General features: G+C 41.1%; 1 protein-coding gene across 1 annotated transcript in view; it reads left to right on the forward strand.

The window, feature by feature from the left end:
* The first annotated feature begins 4,963 nt into the window (after positions 1 to 4,963).
* The window catches only part of IDS (iduronate 2-sulfatase), a 28,598-nt gene continuing 15,409 nt past the window's right edge, over positions 4,964 to 18,152 (forward strand). The window contains exons 1-6 of the mRNA XM_069064241.1: positions 4,964 to 5,274; positions 5,793 to 5,929; positions 7,782 to 7,959; positions 11,683 to 11,771; positions 14,631 to 14,831; positions 16,061 to 16,231. Of these exons, the coding sequence (XP_068920342.1) occupies positions 5,124 to 5,274; positions 5,793 to 5,929; positions 7,782 to 7,959; positions 11,683 to 11,771; positions 14,631 to 14,831; positions 16,061 to 16,231 (927 nt within the window). The 5' untranslated portion in view covers positions 4,964 to 5,123. The remainder of the gene's footprint in view (positions 5,275 to 5,792; positions 5,930 to 7,781; positions 7,960 to 11,682; positions 11,772 to 14,630; positions 14,832 to 16,060; positions 16,232 to 18,152) is intronic.

Genomic DNA, 18,152 nt, shown 5'->3' on the forward strand with positions numbered 1-18,152 from the left:
TGTGTCATGAGCCCCTTTGGCAATCTGATGAAGTCTAGAGGCCCCTTCTCAGAATGATGTTTTTAAATGCAAAAAAGCAAATACACAGAATTACACAGGAAATCAATGTATTGGAATGCAGCTGTCAAAATTATTCTTATAAGAATAATGCTGGTATGAGTCAGTCTTCCATGGGTCAGAATTGAATTTACATTAAATGACAGAGAAAAGTATAAGAAATGGAAAAACATAGACCTTTGTTTTGCTCACCCAAAGTCTCAGAGTCAGTTTTCAATGGAAGAAAAATGGGAAAACTCAAACACCATAATGAGGCTTCTTCCCTCCCCCCAGGAAAAAAAAATGAGTCTTAGAATGTTGGCCAAGCGTGGAAGCCCATGAAATGCAAGCATCATCATGTGATGGGAAGAATCAATGGACAATCTTTGGGAGAGAAAGGATCAGAGATCTGGAGCTAAAAGAAACCTCAGAGAGCACTTAATCTAACCACTTAGTCTTGGTATGGTCTCCTTGATTTCCTGCCAGTTGGTAAGGAATTCATGCAGGCAAACAATTCAATTACATAAACTTCTACTTTCTATCTTCTATGCATATCATGAGAGAGACAGAGACAGAGACAGAGAGAGAGAGAGAGAGAGAGAGAGAGAGAGAGAGAAAGAGAGAGAGGGGGAGAGAGACAGACAGACAGACAGAGAAATGAATGGAATATCACCCTTGTCCTGATGAACCAGTAATAATGACTTAGAATATTAGGGAGGGGCAAAGAACAGGATTTCTCACGAGCTCTAGATTCACTGTAACAAGAAAAACCAGATTAGGTCAGGATAACTAACAGAGGTTTCCCCAACTACCCCTTTCACTTCATCACCCAAAGGTAATACCAAAGATAATGATGAAAATCCACAAAACACCCAAAACCTCCCATTCGGCAGGAAGGTAGATGAGCTGGAACCTCCAAGAAAGTTCAATATAATGTCACTATCCCTTTAAGAAGCACTTCCAAACATGCTCAGTCAATCTGGAAATTGGAATGCTCCTTTGGATTTGTTAACGTGTTGCACTTTGTCTGTGTGCATGATGTTTCTTCTCCATTGGGCCCTACTCTCTTCCTCTGTGAATCCTCAGCAAACCAATCTCCCAGACCGTCTGTGCTTCATATAGTAACAGGATGAAGGCAGAGCTTGGCAATATCCTGAGTCTACATTGCTCTTCCCTGTCCCCAAGCCTGTGGCTTTTCTGGGCCTTTGAAAAGTGCAAGCATGGTGCTTTAAGGCTTTGCTGGACTTTAGATTTCAAGCTTAAGTATTAATGAATAATGATCAATGACACTCTCAGTACTGATAAGATTGTCTTTTCAATTTGGTTCCCACAATTATAGGCTAGCTCAATTTTGAGCTGCTTCAGGATGGAAGATCTAACATATGGTGGTAATTAAAAGGCTTATGTGCTAGTTGGACAACATTTCTTAAACATCTGGACTAATGTTACACATTGAGAACCCAGATTTGACCTAACCTTGACTGGAATCTGTAAGTGGAAAAAGAGAACCAGAAATCTGGAAGGGAATGGAGATAGAAATTAATTCATAGGACACTTGGGGGTAAATTTCACTAGGAGCAGTGGGGATGCTAGCCTTGTACTTCAGGAAGAAGATATGGCCCCTTGGGTCTGTGCTGATGTCTTATTTATCATCTCTACTGACAGTGTTTGTGTGGGGTTGGGGGTGCAGAAACACCTCTCTAGCCTTGGTCTCTCTCTTCCATCCCACCCAGTGAAAGCAGATGTTGCATCGTTTATTGTAGATAAAATAAAGTGATTTCATAATCCAGGAAGTGAGAAGAGACTAAGGAGAGCATAGGAATTTAATTCAATTCACCCAACATTTATTAAGCAATTACTCTGTGCTAGGTGCTGGGGGTACAAAGATGACAAATGATAGTGCCTTACAATCTAATAGAGGTGAAACACATGTATACAGATATATTCATTTATGCAAAAAATGTTTATGAAGAGCTTCCTTTGCTCTGGGCACTGTGATAGGTGCTGAAGGCATAGAGGCAAGAAATGAAAAATAGTCCTTTCCCTTAAGGATCTTACAGCTGGGGAGATTGCACACAGATAACAGACAGAATGTAGTAAGAGAAAGAGAGATCCAGATGAAGTGGCTTAAGAAAATTTGAGGAAGCAGATATTCTTTTCAGCGGGGTGAGATCAGGGCATGCTCTCGAGGGCATGGCCCCATCTTCTTTAACTTCTGTGTCTCCTCCAGGGCCAAGCTTCGTACGTGGCATAAAGGAAGCAATGAAGAGTCAGGGATAGGACTAGAACCTGTAATTTCTTTGATATAGGAAACTCCCAAATGATGAAATTCCCTCTACCAAAGCAGGTTAAGCATCTTCTCTGCTACTTAAAGTCTTAAGAGAGTTGGTTGCCTGGAGCACTGAGAAGTTAAGGGACCCGCCCAGCGTGACCCAGCTAGTATGTGTTAGAGGTGGTCCTCCTGGTTATGAGTCCAGCCATCTCTCCACCATGCCAAACTGATTATCTTTATTAAATTATGAAATTAAATTAATGAATTCATTTATTAAATTTAAATCATTTTTATTAAACTCAATTTGCTTTTAGAATTTCAGGTCAGCTATTAACTCTTAAATTGAGATTAGTAAATAACATTAATTGCAACTTCCATATGTGCAGCTGACCAACTGGCAAAGTTGCCTTTCAAAAGGAATTGGTAAGAGAAGGTCTAACTGGAGCTATAGGTGAATAAGGCTATCAGACACAGGTACAGAAAAAGGCCAGAATGATAGAAAGTGTAGAATGAAAGCCACTTCCCAGAAGGGAGGGACACTGCCTTCCTTCTTCACCTGAAACCAGCCCCACACAGGCCTAACCAATAGGCTCTTCCCCGTCCTCCCATTCTCCTCCCTGCCACCCCCAAGGTCCTCCCAAGGGGTCTGGCCCATATCCTTTAGGCAATTGCTTATCTCAACCACTAGTTTTCTATTTTAAAAAATTCACCTGCCTAAACTTATAGTTTCCCAAGTAAAGTCAGCATGATGTTGTGGAAATAGCCAGATTTGGAGGCAGAAACCTTGAGTTTTTATCTCTGCTCTGCTAGATATATAAGTACTATATCTATATCTATATATATACTATATCTCTCTCTCTCTCTATATATATATATGTGTACCATATGTGACCTTAGACAAGTCACTTAATATCTAAACTTGATCTGTGGAATGCGAGGCTGAATAGGATGAATCTCCAAGGTTCCTTCCAACTCTAAATCCTATTCTGTCCTGTGACCTCATTTTTTCTCCAATGGAAACATGTTACTAAGTCTCCTGTGGATGGTCTTTCCAAGAATTTTTTGAGCTAAGCATCTTTCAGATGGCAATAGTGCATCTTGGCAGGCCTTACCCAACGACTCACACAGATCCTTCTTGGAAATCAGAGACATGGATTTATTATGCAGAATGACTAAAAATACAGATGGATTTCTTAGGGGAGATTTTACCTAAAAGACAAATATGCAAATTATTGTTTATCGATGAGGGGAAAATGGTTCACTCAGAACCATTTTTTTCTGAGGACTTCATTTTCTTGATAACTGAATTCACTCTGGAGGCTGAATTCCCTATCACTTTACTGTAGGTCAGGAATGCTATAGGTCAGTGGTTCTCAAAGGGAATTGGAGAGTTCAAAACTACTTTCATAAGAATACTACATTTTACTTTCTAATATAAACAAAAGCCCTCTGTGGGGTGTGGGGTTTTTAATAATTTTTAAGAGTATAAAGCGGGTATATGATTGTGATGGAATACCACTGTGCTGTAAGAAATGAGGAGCAAGTTGATTTTAGAAAAACATGGAAAGACTTGCAGGGAATAATGAAGCGCGAAATGAGCAGAGCCAAGAGAACCTTGCATGAAGCAACAGCAATATTGCTGGAAAAATAACTGTGAACGACCAAGTTATTCTGAGTATTATAAATATTCAAATCAGCTACAAAAGACCTATCAAGGAAGATGCTACCCACCTCCAGAGAAAGAACTGACAAATAGAAGCATGCATCACATAGGTTTACCTCTCTTTCTGTCAAATGGTGGCCTTCTCTAGTGTAGGGTGGGTGGGTGGGGAGTGAGGGAGACAGTTTGAAACTTAAAATGTAACCCAAAAAATTTAACTTAATTTTTTTTTCTTTTGCCTTTTGGAGGGCAATTGGGGTTAAGTGACTTGCCCAAGGTTACATAGCTAGTATTTTGTGTCAGGTGTCTGAGGCTAGATCCAAACCCAGATCCTCCTGACTCTAGGGCAGGTGCTTTATTCACTGCGCCACCTAGCCGCCCATAATTTAATTTTTAAAAAGAATGTAAAGGGGTCCTGAGACCAAAAAACGTGAGAGCCTCCGCAGAGAGAATGGATGAGGGATGTCGGCAGAGAACAAGATGTTCGCTGAGGTCCCTCTTCGCGCTGAGAATTTCCCAGCCCGACGACTGAAGGAAACCACAAAGCCCAAACCAAATCTGCCTGTAACCACGTTGCTGTGATAGCAGCAACTGGCATGTGTCCCGTGTGGTAGCTTATTTATTTATCTGGCTCACTTTGCCCACAGCCAAGCTGCATTTATTTCTCGGTGTGTCAGATGCCTGGGCTTTGTGGGATCTAAAGCAGATCGGGGAAGTGCTGTTTGGTCCTGCTGGCTGGCCGGCGGGCCTGGCTACCTGGGCCTCACTTGTGGCCCTTGGGTTCTGGTGTCCAAGCTCTGCTTGCACTGGCTCCCGGTTAGTTCGGGGGCAGAATCGAAAAGCAGAGGCCTGCTTTTCTCTGGCCAGCCTCTTCCCCAGCGCTACAAGCCCTTCCACTCCGTGCATAGGAGATCAGGAAAGGCACACCCAACAGGGCTCAGAATTGCTCCAGGTCTGACCCATTTCCCTACAGCCATGGGGCACAGGGCGCAGGCGCAGTGGGGGTGGGTGGAGACAACTAAGTTGACTATAAAGAGAGCGTGCTCGGCACCGCCTCTGGACTATACCCCCGAGATTGGGAATAAAAAAAAAAAACAAGTTCTTTTTTGGGGGTGACGCGGGGAGACCCAGACCGGGAGGAAAGGCAAGAAAAAGATGACGGTGCCAAACCCGGGCCTGTCGTGGCTGAGGCTCGCGCTTTCGCTTGCCTTCGCTTCTCCCCTGCTGAGCGCTCCTCCAGCGGAAGGCCCCGGGTACTCGGCACCCGAGGATCTGGTGGATTCGGTCGGGGTCGGCTCGTTGAAAGGTGCTGCGGCCCAGCCCGGGCCCAGAGGGGCTGGGGGCGGGGGTGCGCAGCAGTCCGGGTGTCTTAGGACAGGCTCCTGAGGCAACAGGGCCCCGAGGCTCCGCCCCCTCCCAGGCTGGGCTGCCCCGCTTCCCCCATCCCTCCCGCGTCCCCCATCCCTCCCGCGTCCCCCATCCCTCCCGCGTCCCCCATCCCTCCCGCGTCCCCCATCCCTCCCGCGTCCCCTTCCCCTTTTCTCCCCCGCTTAGGGGAGGGGCCATCTCCCTCTTCACATCTGGGTGCCCCGGTACCTCTCTCCTGCCCCTCTACCTCCATTTACCCTTTCCCTTCTGCCTTTCTGCCCCACCTGTCTAGTCTAGCTTCCTCCTCCCGTTTTCTGCTTGGGATTAAGAGTTTATTAAAGACAGTTTCCGAGACTTTTGCTGTTGGGCCTTTGAGTCTGACCTCCAGGGAATAAAACTTGTTACAAGTTAGAGCTAAGGAAATAACAGATGGCATCCTTTGTTCCCTGCACTTAGCTGGCCTGAATGTTCTCTTGCTCATTGTGGATGACCTGCGGCCTGCCCTGGGCTGCTATGGAGACACGCTGGTGAAATCTCCGAACATCGATCAGCTGGCCTCTCATAGCGTGGTGTTCCAAAACGCCTTTGCCCAAGTACGTTCATAGAATTGTCAGTCATTCCTGTATTTTTGTAAATTGGCCTCCCTGCAGACGTGTGATCATCCCAGTCTCCTAGCTCAAACTATAAGGTGGTGCTGAAATAAAATGTAAAAATGACTGGTTCAGTTGGCTTTGGAGGAATATCCAAAGAATATTCATCCTGGCTTCTGAAGGTAGTCGGATGTTTATGACCTTTTTCAAGAACTGAAACTGGGGCCATTTGACATAGGGGTGAATTTGCCATGGTAGGGATGTGTGTATATATTAGAACATGAGAATGGCATTATGGGATTATTTCAGTTATCGCCTAAATGAAAGTATAGTTCTGGAATGAGAATGGAGTCTGGTGGAAAGAGCCCTGAATTTGTTGTCAGAGGACCTGGATTCGAATCTGCACTGGGCTACTTACTCCTTAAGACCTTAGACAAATTACTTAATCTCTAGGGGATTCAGCCTCCACCTCTGTTAAAGGAAGAGGGTTGGACAAGATGACATCTGAGGTGTCTTCTTGCTCTAAATCTGTGACCTCAAGTAAATCTGTTAAATCACTTGTTTTTGATCTAGATGAGTTATTGGATAAATAGAGACCTTAAGTTGGAGATAGGAGCAACCCTTCTGTAACTTAGTTTTGCAGTCTTACCTGTGTAGTTACACAACTGATAAGAGTCATAAATGGTTCTTCAATCCACATCTGAGGCCTTCTGTCGATTATCCTACAGCTAGGTGGTGCAACAGATAGAGCAGTGGTTCTGGTGTCAGGAAAATTCTTGAGTTCAAACCTGGCCTAGGAGACTTATTGGTGGGTGACCCTGGACAAATCACTTAATGGCTGACTGCCTCAGTTTCCCCAACTGTAAAATGGGGATAATAGTAGAACCTACCCCCTACTGTAACGATCAAATAAGATAATGTTTGTAAACAATGCTTAGCACAGTACCTGCCACATAGTAAGTGCTTATTAAATGCTTATTTCCTTCCTTCCCTCAATTCACTTTTATACTACAGTATCTCTCAAATCATTTTGCCCACTCCTATAAATAAGTACTCATTTGATCCACTCTCCCCACTTCATTTGAAAACTTGTAGAAAAAAATAAAAATTACTTGTAGTAATCCTAATGACTTTTGGTGTCTGAGCTAGACAAAGGTTCTCAAAAACAGGGCTTCTTAAACTTTTTCCACTCAGGACCCTTTCGGTGCTTCTTAAACCCCTTAAACTTATTAAACTATGGGGTCTCGACCCACAGTGTAAGAAGCACTGCTCTGAAGACTCTTCCTGAGCAAGAAGGCAGCACTCCTCACAGAGAAGGGAGGTTACAGTGCTTAGCACGTAGTAGGAGCTTAATAAATGTTTATTGAATGAATAAATGCATGAATGTTGCTGGACACTCTGTAAGTTAACTGATTTGCTCCTGAGGCTTTGGGGAGCTTAGCTAGTTTCACCTAACAGACAGGATCCTACAGTGCTATTAAATCACAGAACCAGTTTTTGATTGACTGTAGCAAAGAGTCATTTCTTGCCAGTGACATAATTTAATGACACTGAAAAGTAACCAAGCCACTTAAGATGTCACACATATAAATGTATGACATCTGTTTGTGTGCTGGCTTTGATATTAGACTATCAAGTGATGATTAATAGTATTTTGGCTTGAGTTACTAAATTCAGAGCATTTGTATAGTTAGGCCAGACACTTTTATTTCTGGGGACCGTGCAGGTAAGAGATCTGTATGCCCTAAATGCTATTTATCTCAGCTTAGCAGACTGCATGACAAAGCTTCACTAGTGGTTCAGGAAATTATTTGCTTCTTCAACGCTCTTATATCTTTTTGTTTCCTCTTAACAGCAAGCTGTCTGTGCCCCAAGTAGGGTGTCTTTCTTAACTGGTCGGAGACCCGATACTACCAGAGTGTATGACTTCAATTCCTACTGGAGAGTACATTCCGGAAACTATTCTACAATACCTCAGTATTTCAAGGAGAATGGTTACATGACTTTGTCGGTTGGAAAAGTGTTTCACCCTGGTACTGTATGTTTTCAATGCTCATAAATTCAAGACTTTTCTTTTTTACTTTCAAAGTGTTTCTGTGAGGAATTCTCCCTTTTGCACAAGAACTCTTCTGGTTTCATAAGGACCAGTTGTGATTTATTTGTAGTCACTTTTTTTTTCTTTTTGGAGTTGGGGAAGGTGGGGTAATTGGGGTTAGTGTTAAGTGACTGAAGCTGGATTTGAACTCAGGTCCTCCTGACTCCAGGGCCTGTGTTCTGGTGCTGTATTCACTGCACCACCTAGCCACACCCCCCAGTCACTTTCAAATACAAATCATACAGATAAGTCAGGAAACCTGGATTCTAGTCCTAGCTTGGCAATATGACATTATTCCATCTCTGTTGGACATACATATTTGGCTATTTCACAGGTCAAAGGCAAAAATATTGATAGTGTTAAAATTCTCAAGGAATCCCTAACCATACTGTGTGGAATGGCAGGGTTCTGCAGAATGCAGTTTCAGAAAGATTGGCCTACATGATCACTAAAGATCTTTCCAGTTCTGCTGTTGGATGATTTTATGAAATGGCAAAGCCTGTGGAGGCCTTAGTTTTGTTTCGTTTTAGTTTAGGTCTTTTGGCATTAAGGAAGCACTATATTTATGAAGGGGTACTGCTATACACTTGATAGTTGCCTCATCCTAGCTCTAAATTTGGTGTAATTGAATCATTTATGGAATTGCCTTTGACTCTGCTGTAATGTGGGGCAGCTAGGTGGTGCCGTGGATAGAGTGCCAGGCTTGGAATCAGGAAGATTCATCTTCTCGAGTTCAAATTTGGCCTTGGACATTTACTAGCAGTGTGGCCCTGGGCAAGTCACTAAACCCTGCTTGCCTCAGTTTCCTCATATGTATAATGAGCTGGAGAAGGAAATGGCAAACCAGTCTAGTATCTTTGCAAGAAAATCCCCAAGAGTCAGACAGAATTGAATTGACTGAACAGGAACTGGTGTGATGTGGATTTTGAGCTTCTGAGGGAGTACCTTATTAAATACAAGGAATTCTTGGGGTCTTAGAGAAGGGATTGCAGACACAGTATAATGTTGTCTTACCTGTTTTTGAAAAAGAATGCACTCTATGAGCAGCATCCTCGACAAGTGGCCTACATGATCACTAAAGATCCTTCCAGTTCTGTAGCTGGATGGATGCCGTTGACTTGATTCTCTCTATCCTGCTTACCGAACCTTACTTAGCCCATTCTCTTTTTATGATTGTAAAAGGGGCTCTGCCACTTCCATTTTGGATTTGTTTAGGAACAGAATTTGATATAGGTGTGGAGAGTTGGACATGAGGCTGGTATCAGTACTAATTCAGAATCCTTTTTCCACAAAAAGGCAAATTGAAGCTTTGGAACTATAGGAAATCTGAAGTGTAGCATGCTCTTTAAAAACTGTTTTTAACTCTAACAATTAGCACTATAGTTTATTAAACTTATATTAATTAGTTTCAGTACATAAAATGTAAGTTTTTTAGTCATTTACTCTTAGACGAAATTGGAATTCTTTTCCCCGTAAACTTATCCTCTTCCATTGGTCATAGTGTGTACCCTGTTCTTGCTTTTTTTGGTTTGCATTATCTTGGGGGTTTGTGATCAAAATGCATTTACATTCCTCATGCTGATTATACCTAATTGCATTTCAGGAGTTCATAATATCAGTGAGTCATAATTTAACTATTCTTCTATTTTTGAAATATTTTGGTTCCTTCCAGGTTCTTGTTGCTATTAAATATTGTTTTTGAATAGGTAGCTTTCTTTGTTTTTGATAACTTTCATGCTGTATTCCCAATGACAGAGTCAAAAGGTATGATTATTTTTGTGATATTACCGTGTATTGCCAGTTGTTTTGTTTTGTTTTTTTGGCCTGTGAATATTTCCTTCCCCAATGCTACTCTCACTTTGAAGTGTTCTTTTTTTTCTGTCCCCATCTATTTCCCTTTTGAACTTAATGTATTTCTGTACAAAACGGGTATGTGGTGTTTTTTCAAGCTTTGTTTACCTGGTTTGCGGTGAGTCCCATTTCCCTCACCTCTCTGTATGGAAACTCTTCTTTTGGCACATCCCAATTGTGAAAAAGTCAGTTCCTCCCTTTCCCTCCTTTCCTCACTAATGTATTTCTATTCTCCTCTCTTTTGTTTTCTTTCTTCAAACCAGCCCTACATTGTCTTTATTCCTTCTGTGAACCTTGAAAGGAAGTGGGATTCTGACAGGACTATTGACCTTTCTGCCAGTATTAGAATGTAAGCACTTGCTTCTCATTTAATACCTTCCTATTGTTCAAGTGTGTTTACCTTTCTAGGTTTCTCTTATCTCTCGTGTTTGCATTTTGTAGATTCTATCCAACTCTATTTTTTTTTCCCTTTGGGATGTTTGAAAGTTTTCCCTTGCTTTAAAGATCCATTTTCCCCCTCACTTTTGGATTATTCAGAGTTTGGCAGGAAACATTTATTTTCAATTTTAAGTTGTTTTCTTTTGCCTTTTGGTATATTATATTCCGAGATTTCCTTTTTTAAATGTAGTTATCATGTAGTCATGTGATTCTGACTGAGGTTCCTTGGCCCTTGAACTCTTTCTGGTTGCTAGCAATATTTTTCATTTGATGTGGAAACTCTAGGTTTTCCTCTGCCATTTCTGGATGTTTCAGTCTGATGTTTCTTTAAGAAAGTGACAAGTGGGATTCTTTCTATTTTCACTTTGTCCTCTGGTTCTAATAAATGTGAGCAAGTTTTATGATTTCTTGAAAGATATGGGGGTGGCTAGGTGGCACAGTGAGTAGAGCACTGGCCCTGGAGTCAGGAACCTGAGTTCAAATCCAGCCTCAGACACTTAACACAAAACTAGCCACGTGACCTTGGGCAAGTCACTTAACCCCAATTGCCCTACCTTCCCCCCTCCAAAAAAAAGCAAAAAAAAAAAGGATATGCAAGTTTTTGTTTGATCATGGCTTGAAGGGCATCGGGCGATGTTTAAATGATCTCTCCTTGACCTGTTTCCCAAATCAATTTTTTAAATAGATACATTATTTTAATTTTTTAGTCTTTTGACTTTGTTCTAATATTGCTTGTCATCTTATTGAAACTTTGAGTTTGCAGTATTCTACATTGTGATTTGTGTTTTTGCATGGCTCTTTGTTTGGAGTATCTACTATGCCCTCTCGTTTTCAGATGCCCTCCTATTTCTTTGGCAGGCCCTGGCTGCTTCCTTTAAATATGATTCGTGCTTTACTTGCTCCAGGAAGCTCTGACTAAACTCAGTCTGCACTAATAATTCCTTTCCATCATGTTCGTCAGCATTTGTGCAAGTCTATTCTGTATTGCTTACTAGTTTATTGGGAGGACATTTATCTTGTCTCTGCAACTAGATTGTAAATTATTTGTGGTTAGGGACCTTTTTTCTACTTCTTTTTAAAAAAAATCCTTTGTAGTGTCTTCATGGGACTGAGCACCCAGTAGGTGCTTAACAAAAGCTCAGTTGATGTGGATATAGGTGTGAGGGAGTGCTTCTCTATATAAAATTCAGAACTGGAAAAATGACATTAGAGATCGTTGAGTCCAATCTCTGCCCTGCCCTGCTGTCATTCTTAAGATGAAGAAATAGACCCAGAGAGGAGAAGGAAGGGCTTATCCATTTCTATATGAAGTCTTACTTTTTCTGACCTTTGATAAAATTCTGTTTAACATTTTTTAAAATTTTTTTTCAAGGAATTTCTTCTAATCACAGTGATGATTTTCCATATAGCTGGTCAGTTCCACCTTTCCATCCCTCCTCTGAACAGTATGAAAAGAGCAAGGTAAAGATGTCAACAAATCAACATTTTGAAGAGTACCAGATTTCCTTCTTGTCTAGAAACTAAGTGCTTGGGCTAAGTCCAATGTATATTTTATTTTATACATCTTTTAGTTTATGATACAACTAAATGTCGATTTTATGTATACTTATATATACACTATACATACATATGTATATACATATATGTATGTATAAATCTCTATATAGGCAGCCTTGCTATGAAAGCAAAAACATAGTACCTCTCTAACATTTTTTTAGCTTTTCCTAAAGTGCAGGTCCAACCATGTCATACATGCCCTATCCCCCTCCCCCCCAAAACCCCTCCACACTCTAGTAGTTCCCTGTCACCTCCAGGATCAAATATAAAATCTTTGGGGGGTTCAGAGCCCTTCCTAACATTCCCTTCCCCCACCTCCTTGTCATTTCTTGAATAAGACACTCCGTTTCTTGGCTGTGTCATGCCTGGAATGCTCTCCCTCCTCATCTCTGCCTCTTAGCTTTCCTGATTTGAATCCCGGCTAAAATCCTACCTTCTATAGTAAGCCTTTCCCAACCCTTCTTAATTCTAGTGTCTTCCCTCTATTATTATGCTGTGTCCCCCGTTAGTAGGTGCTTAATAAATGCTTGTTGATTGACCGACCATCAGATCAGACCCAAAGGTAGCTGCATTCTAAAGGATGCTAGGCATGCAGTACAATCCTAGCATGATAGTCTTGTCTATGGTGAAGTCCCATGACTGGAACTGTAGGGGTTATGGAAATGGAGTAGCTGTAGTCCTTGGCCTCAAGGTACTTACAACCTGAAAGGGAAGATGCTGTCTTTCTTTACAAATCACTAGATTTGTTTATAATGAACAGTTTATAATTGTGTTGTGAAAGCTAAGTAGAAAGATCTTTATCTTAACATAGTAAAGTGTTGTTATATTCATATGTTAACATATCTTAGCATATTAAAGTCCTGTTGCCAGATAGGTTAAACACATTTAGAGAGTTGGATAGGGAAAAAGCTGATATATGTGAAGAAATAGAGCTCTTCAGTGGGTCTTTTCCCCCTTAGTTAATGTGAGGGGTTTCATCCTTAAGGCCACTTATAGCTCTTAGTGTATTGGGAGAAAAATAAAGTGTTAAAGTCAACTTTTTTTAGTTTGTAGGAACAACAAATCTACACTAAGGCCCAACCCTGAGGGATCATAATTAGAAGGTAAAATAGAAAATCAGATGGAGTTCCCTTTCCCCTTCCCCTTCCACCTTCTCTTTTCCCCCTTTCCCTTTTCCCTTGGAGTGTGACATAGTAATGCCATCCTACTTCCTGTTTTTGGAGGATTTTATTAGCATTTCACTGCCTTCTAGGCCTTACCTAAAGACATTGGATCAGAAGACAAGAAAACAAAGAGTTTTGTAGAAGCAGTGGCCTCATCAGTGTGACTGTCATAGGGTGTGTACACGCTGAACATTACTGCTGATGCAGCAAGATTGTGAAACTGACTTCTTGTGTTCAGGAGAAGAGTAGTCTGTATCAATCAACAAGGCTCATTAAGCTTTTACTATGTGCCAGGCACTGTGCTTGGCACTGATGACACACAAAAAGGCAAAAACATTGTCCCTGCCCTCAGAGAGCTTCCAGTGGAGGCAGACTACATGCAAATAATGATATACTACAAGATATATACAGTGGAAATTGGAGATCATCTCAACAGGAAGGAACTAGAAGGAGGGGAAGGGAAGCTTCCTACAGAAAGTGACACTGGAGATAAATCTGGAAGGAAGCTAGAGGGCAGAGGTGAGGAGAGAGAACATTCCAGGCACTGAGGAAAAAGACCTAGAATCAACAAAGGAGCATGATGAACAGATAGACCAGTTTCACTGGACCCTAGAGTTAGTGGGTTTGAAACGTGGGAAAGGGGCAGGTTTTGAAGGAAGGACTTTAAAAGTCAAACAGAGCATTTGCTGTTTGATCCTGGAGGTGATAGGGAGCCACTAGAGTTTACAGAATGTGGCAGAGTATGCTATAGTCTGGCCTGTACTTTAAGAAAATCACTTTGGCAGCTGAGTGAAGGATAAACAGAGTAAGGAGAGATGAGAGCTGGCATTGGAAAATGAGCTTATGCCTGGGGCTGATGTGGCCTGCAGGGAGAGGCAGCAGTACTTGATAACACAATCTGGTAAATGAAAACAGTAGGTATTCCCTTATACTTTCTATTTGGTTGAAAATCCAGAAGTCCCACGAATGGGGAACGTGATCGATCCCAGTAACTCTGTCCTTGTTGCTTCTTACATCATAATTCGAGTCACCATTTTTGCAATCTTCACAGATTGTCTAATTGCATTTTGCTCAGGCTTCTTTTCATTTAGACCAGAACATCCACAAGATGAGCAGCAAAAGCTTTATAAAATTAGCACCTTGTTCAAAGGCATTTGATTTTGTTAGTGTGGTAGTTCCCTTTGCTGATAGAATGCTATTTCTGACCCAGGAGAGCACCTTAGGAAGTTACTGTGACTGACACATTCCTTACCTGGTGTCCAAACTAGTTATGGGCTTCTCCCTGCTTAGTTAGTGGGATCCTTAGACAAGCAGATACATAGCTCATCCCAGGAGGCCTAGTGCCCTGGAAGTAAAAGAAATAATTCCTCATTGGAATTTGGTTTCCCATTTGCTTAGCAAATCCCACTACTTGAATGTAGTGATTTTCTGGTGAGATGTTCTTTAAGAGTAGTAATAATAATAGGGGACTTTTATAAAGTGCTTTTACTTTTGTAAAGTCCTGGACATATATTATCTAATATGATTCTATAAACCTTAAGTGATTTTTAAAAATCTATCACCTGATATTAAAAAAATCTCGAATATTTCCTTCTGAAAGACATGTAAAGGTCAGGATGAAGAACTTCATGCCAACTTGATTTGCCCTGTGGATGTTGCTGATGTGCCTGAAGGAACCTTGCCTGATAAACAGAGCACTGAAGAAGCCATCCGATTGCTAGAAAAGATGAAAGAAATGAATCGTCTTTTCTTTCTGGCTGTTGGCTATCATAAACCTCACATCCCATTCAGATATCCCAAGGTAAAGAAGTGGATGAGAATTGTCCCTCAAATCATAAGTATTGGGGTTTTTTCTTTTTCTTCCAAAATGATGGCTTGGATTTCTCTTAATGAATTTTTTGAATTACTTTTTCTAAAACATTTGATTATGTTCAGCTAGAAGGTATAGTAACAGAGAAAGATGGGGTTAGGGTGTATGGGAACATGGTCCGGGGAAGAAGAGATTAATTTTCTGGGGTCACGATTAATTTTAAATGTAGAGAAGTAAAAAGAACACATTGTCTATAAAAAAAAACATGTACTGATTTCTTCCATCACAAGTCTGTTCGATATTTACTAACCTGGTAAATATTGGAAGAGATGGCTAAGAGGGCAAATCCGAAAAATAGATTGCAGAGTCGGAAAAAACCTCTGAAAATCAGTTCATTTTCTTTTCTTTCCCTGAAGGATTTTATTTTCTTTCTTTGTGCTTAGTGAAAAAATGTTGGGTTTTGACAGTGAGAGAGCCTTAGAGAAGGGTGCCAGAAGCAAAGGCAAGATGTCTTAAAAGAGATAAATGATGGGCCTTGGGAAGCAATTCTAAGGAAACTAGACTGTTCTCAACAATTGAAGTATTTCTCTGACCTTGTCAGCCCAGATAACTTGAGTTAAAGGACGTATTGGAACCTTGGACAAACATCATAGCATATTTTTAAAAAAATAATAGTATATTTTGCCAGAGTGTGCTCATTCTAAAACATGACATTTCCCCTATCCCCATTCTTTCCAGGTGACTGAATACTCTGTCCTTTTCAACTTTCTGGAGAGCATTTCTTATTTGGAGAGTTGTGATCAGAAAGCATGGTCTCAAAGTTCTCTAAAATTGTCTTGTTTTCCTTGGTCTAAGAGGTTTTGCCTCCATAACAAGAAGTTTTCTTGACTATATTATTATTCCTTCCCTACTGCCTCTCACCTTCCCCTTTTTGCACAGTGAGATGTGGGACAATGCTTATGTGGGGTTTGTGTTTTTCTGAAGGGCCCTGACTTTGGAAGATCCTTTCTGCATTTTCCCAGTCTGGGAAGGATACAGAAATTGGTCACTTTTAATTTGGCCAGTGGTATTTGAAAGACTGCATGATGAAGATATTACTGGCATGGTTTGGAGATTGAGGGCCTAGTCTGAGGAACAGATTCTCTGGTTAAAGGGTTAGGTATGCGACTGTTTGAAAAGAAGAAAGCATGACAGTCCTGTGTAACTATCTTTCCCCCAAGGAATTTCAGAAGCTTTATCCCTTGGAAAATATCACTCTGGCTCCTGATCCTCAGATCCCTGCTGGCCTACCTCCTGTGGCATATAACCCCTGGATGGATATCAGGGAGAGGGAAGATGTCCAGGCCTTAAACATCAGTGTTCCCTATGGCCCAATTCCTACAGAGTTTCAGGTACCAAAGACTTTAAAATGTGTTTTGTTGGTTTTTTTATTGTTTATTTTTTATTGCACAGTCTTTTCCTTCCTACTCACTCCCCTGCCATGCAACCCTTCATTGTAACAAAGGAAAATGTGTAAGCAAAAGCAAAAGTCACAGTAATTGTGCCTGACTCCAAGTAATAGTAATAATAATAATAAGTATTAGCACTTCTCTAGTGCTTTAAAGTTTGCAAAGCAGTTTACAATTACTATCTTGTTTTATTCTCATGACAATCCTGGGAGATAGGTACTATTTTGATATCCATTTTATAGAGGAGGAACCTGTAGCAGACAGGAGTTAAGTGACTTGTGCAGAGTCACACAGCTAGGATGTATCTGAGACTGGATTTGAACTCAGGTTATCCTGACTCCAGGCCTGGCATTCTATCCTGTGTAGTGCTGCTTAGCTATACCACAGTATACACTCAAATGATACACTCAACTTGCTCTCACCTCCCCCTCATTGAAAGAAGGGAGGTGTATGTTTTATTATCAGTTCTTAAGGCCCCAAATTGGTCATTAGTTACTCTGAGTTTGACTGCCAAACATTTAGTGTTGCTTTTTTTTAAACATTAGAGTATCTTCCTCCAGTGGTGCTTATGTCACTCTGTTCATACAGGTCTTCCAGTGTTTCTCCAAGTTCCTCATAGTTTTCATTTCTTATAGTACAGTGATTTTCTGTTATATTCATGTATTGAGTGATATTAATACCAATAAAGTGCCTCAGATAATTCTTGTGGAAAAGTCAAGGACACATGGATGTGATCACATAATTCGATGGCTTCTGAAGTCATTGCATGGCTCATTGTTAGTTTGGTGGCAGCTCTCCAGGGGATTTGTACTGGTAAGCATTCTCACTGGCGATTTGGATAGAGGTGCAAGCACCACAGTACTGGGAAGTCAGGAGCCAAAAAGATCCAGACAGCCTTGAGCACTAGGCTGAATCTAGTAAGATGGTATCTAATAGGGATCGCTGCAAAGTCTTACTTAATTTAAAAAAATGAACTGTACAAGCACAAAATATGGGAGAGACAGTTTGTCTGAAAAAGACACAGACACTTTCATGAGCAGCCAGCTTTGTGTGAGTCAGTAGCTGCTGTGATTTCGAACTCCATTAGGTGAAGTACAGCTGTAGAACCACGTGGGTAGCATTGCTGCTATACTCTGCCTTGGTCACCCCATCTCTGGAGTGGCATTGTGCTCAATTTTGGTGACCACAGTTGAGAAATGGAATCACATTGGTGAGTTAGTCAGTCAACAGACATTCATAAATTACTTTGTTATTTTGCAAACCTTAACAAAGCACTATATACATGCTAGCTTACTATGGTATCAGGCATTGTGCTAAGTGCTAGGGATACAAAGAAGGGCAATAACATGGTCTCTTCCCTCAAAACCTTACATGCTAATGGAGGAGACAATAATAGTTAGTACTAATAATAGCTAGCATTTTTATATAGCACTTTACATATGTCTCATTTTATCTTCACAACATCCCTGGGATGTGGATGCTATTATCTCCATTTTTACAGAAGAGAAAACTGAAGCAGATAGAGATTAAATGACTTGCCCAGGGTCACACAGCTAGTAAGTAAATCTAGATTTGAACTCAGATATTCCTGACTCCAGACTCAGCTCTCTATCCACTGTGCCAACTGATTGGGATATAGATGGGAAAGCCTGCCATAGATGGTGGAATTTGAACTGAATTCTGAAGGAAGCTGGGAGGCAGAGGTGAGGAGGGGGAGCATTCTAATTATGGGGGACAGCCAGTAAAAAAGGCATGGAGTTTGGAGATATGGAGTACTGCATACAAGAAACATAAAGTGAACCTGTATGGCATGATTATTGAGTACGTGGTGAAGCATAAAGTGTAAAAAGACTGGAAATACAGA

The sequence above is a fragment of the Petaurus breviceps genome, unplaced genomic scaffold, assembly GCF_028583685.1.
Source record: "Petaurus breviceps papuanus isolate PSGF00001 unplaced genomic scaffold, PetGlider_PUasm1.0 90626, whole genome shotgun sequence".
In the NCBI taxonomy this organism is placed as follows: domain Eukaryota; kingdom Metazoa; phylum Chordata; class Mammalia; order Diprotodontia; family Petauridae; genus Petaurus; species Petaurus breviceps.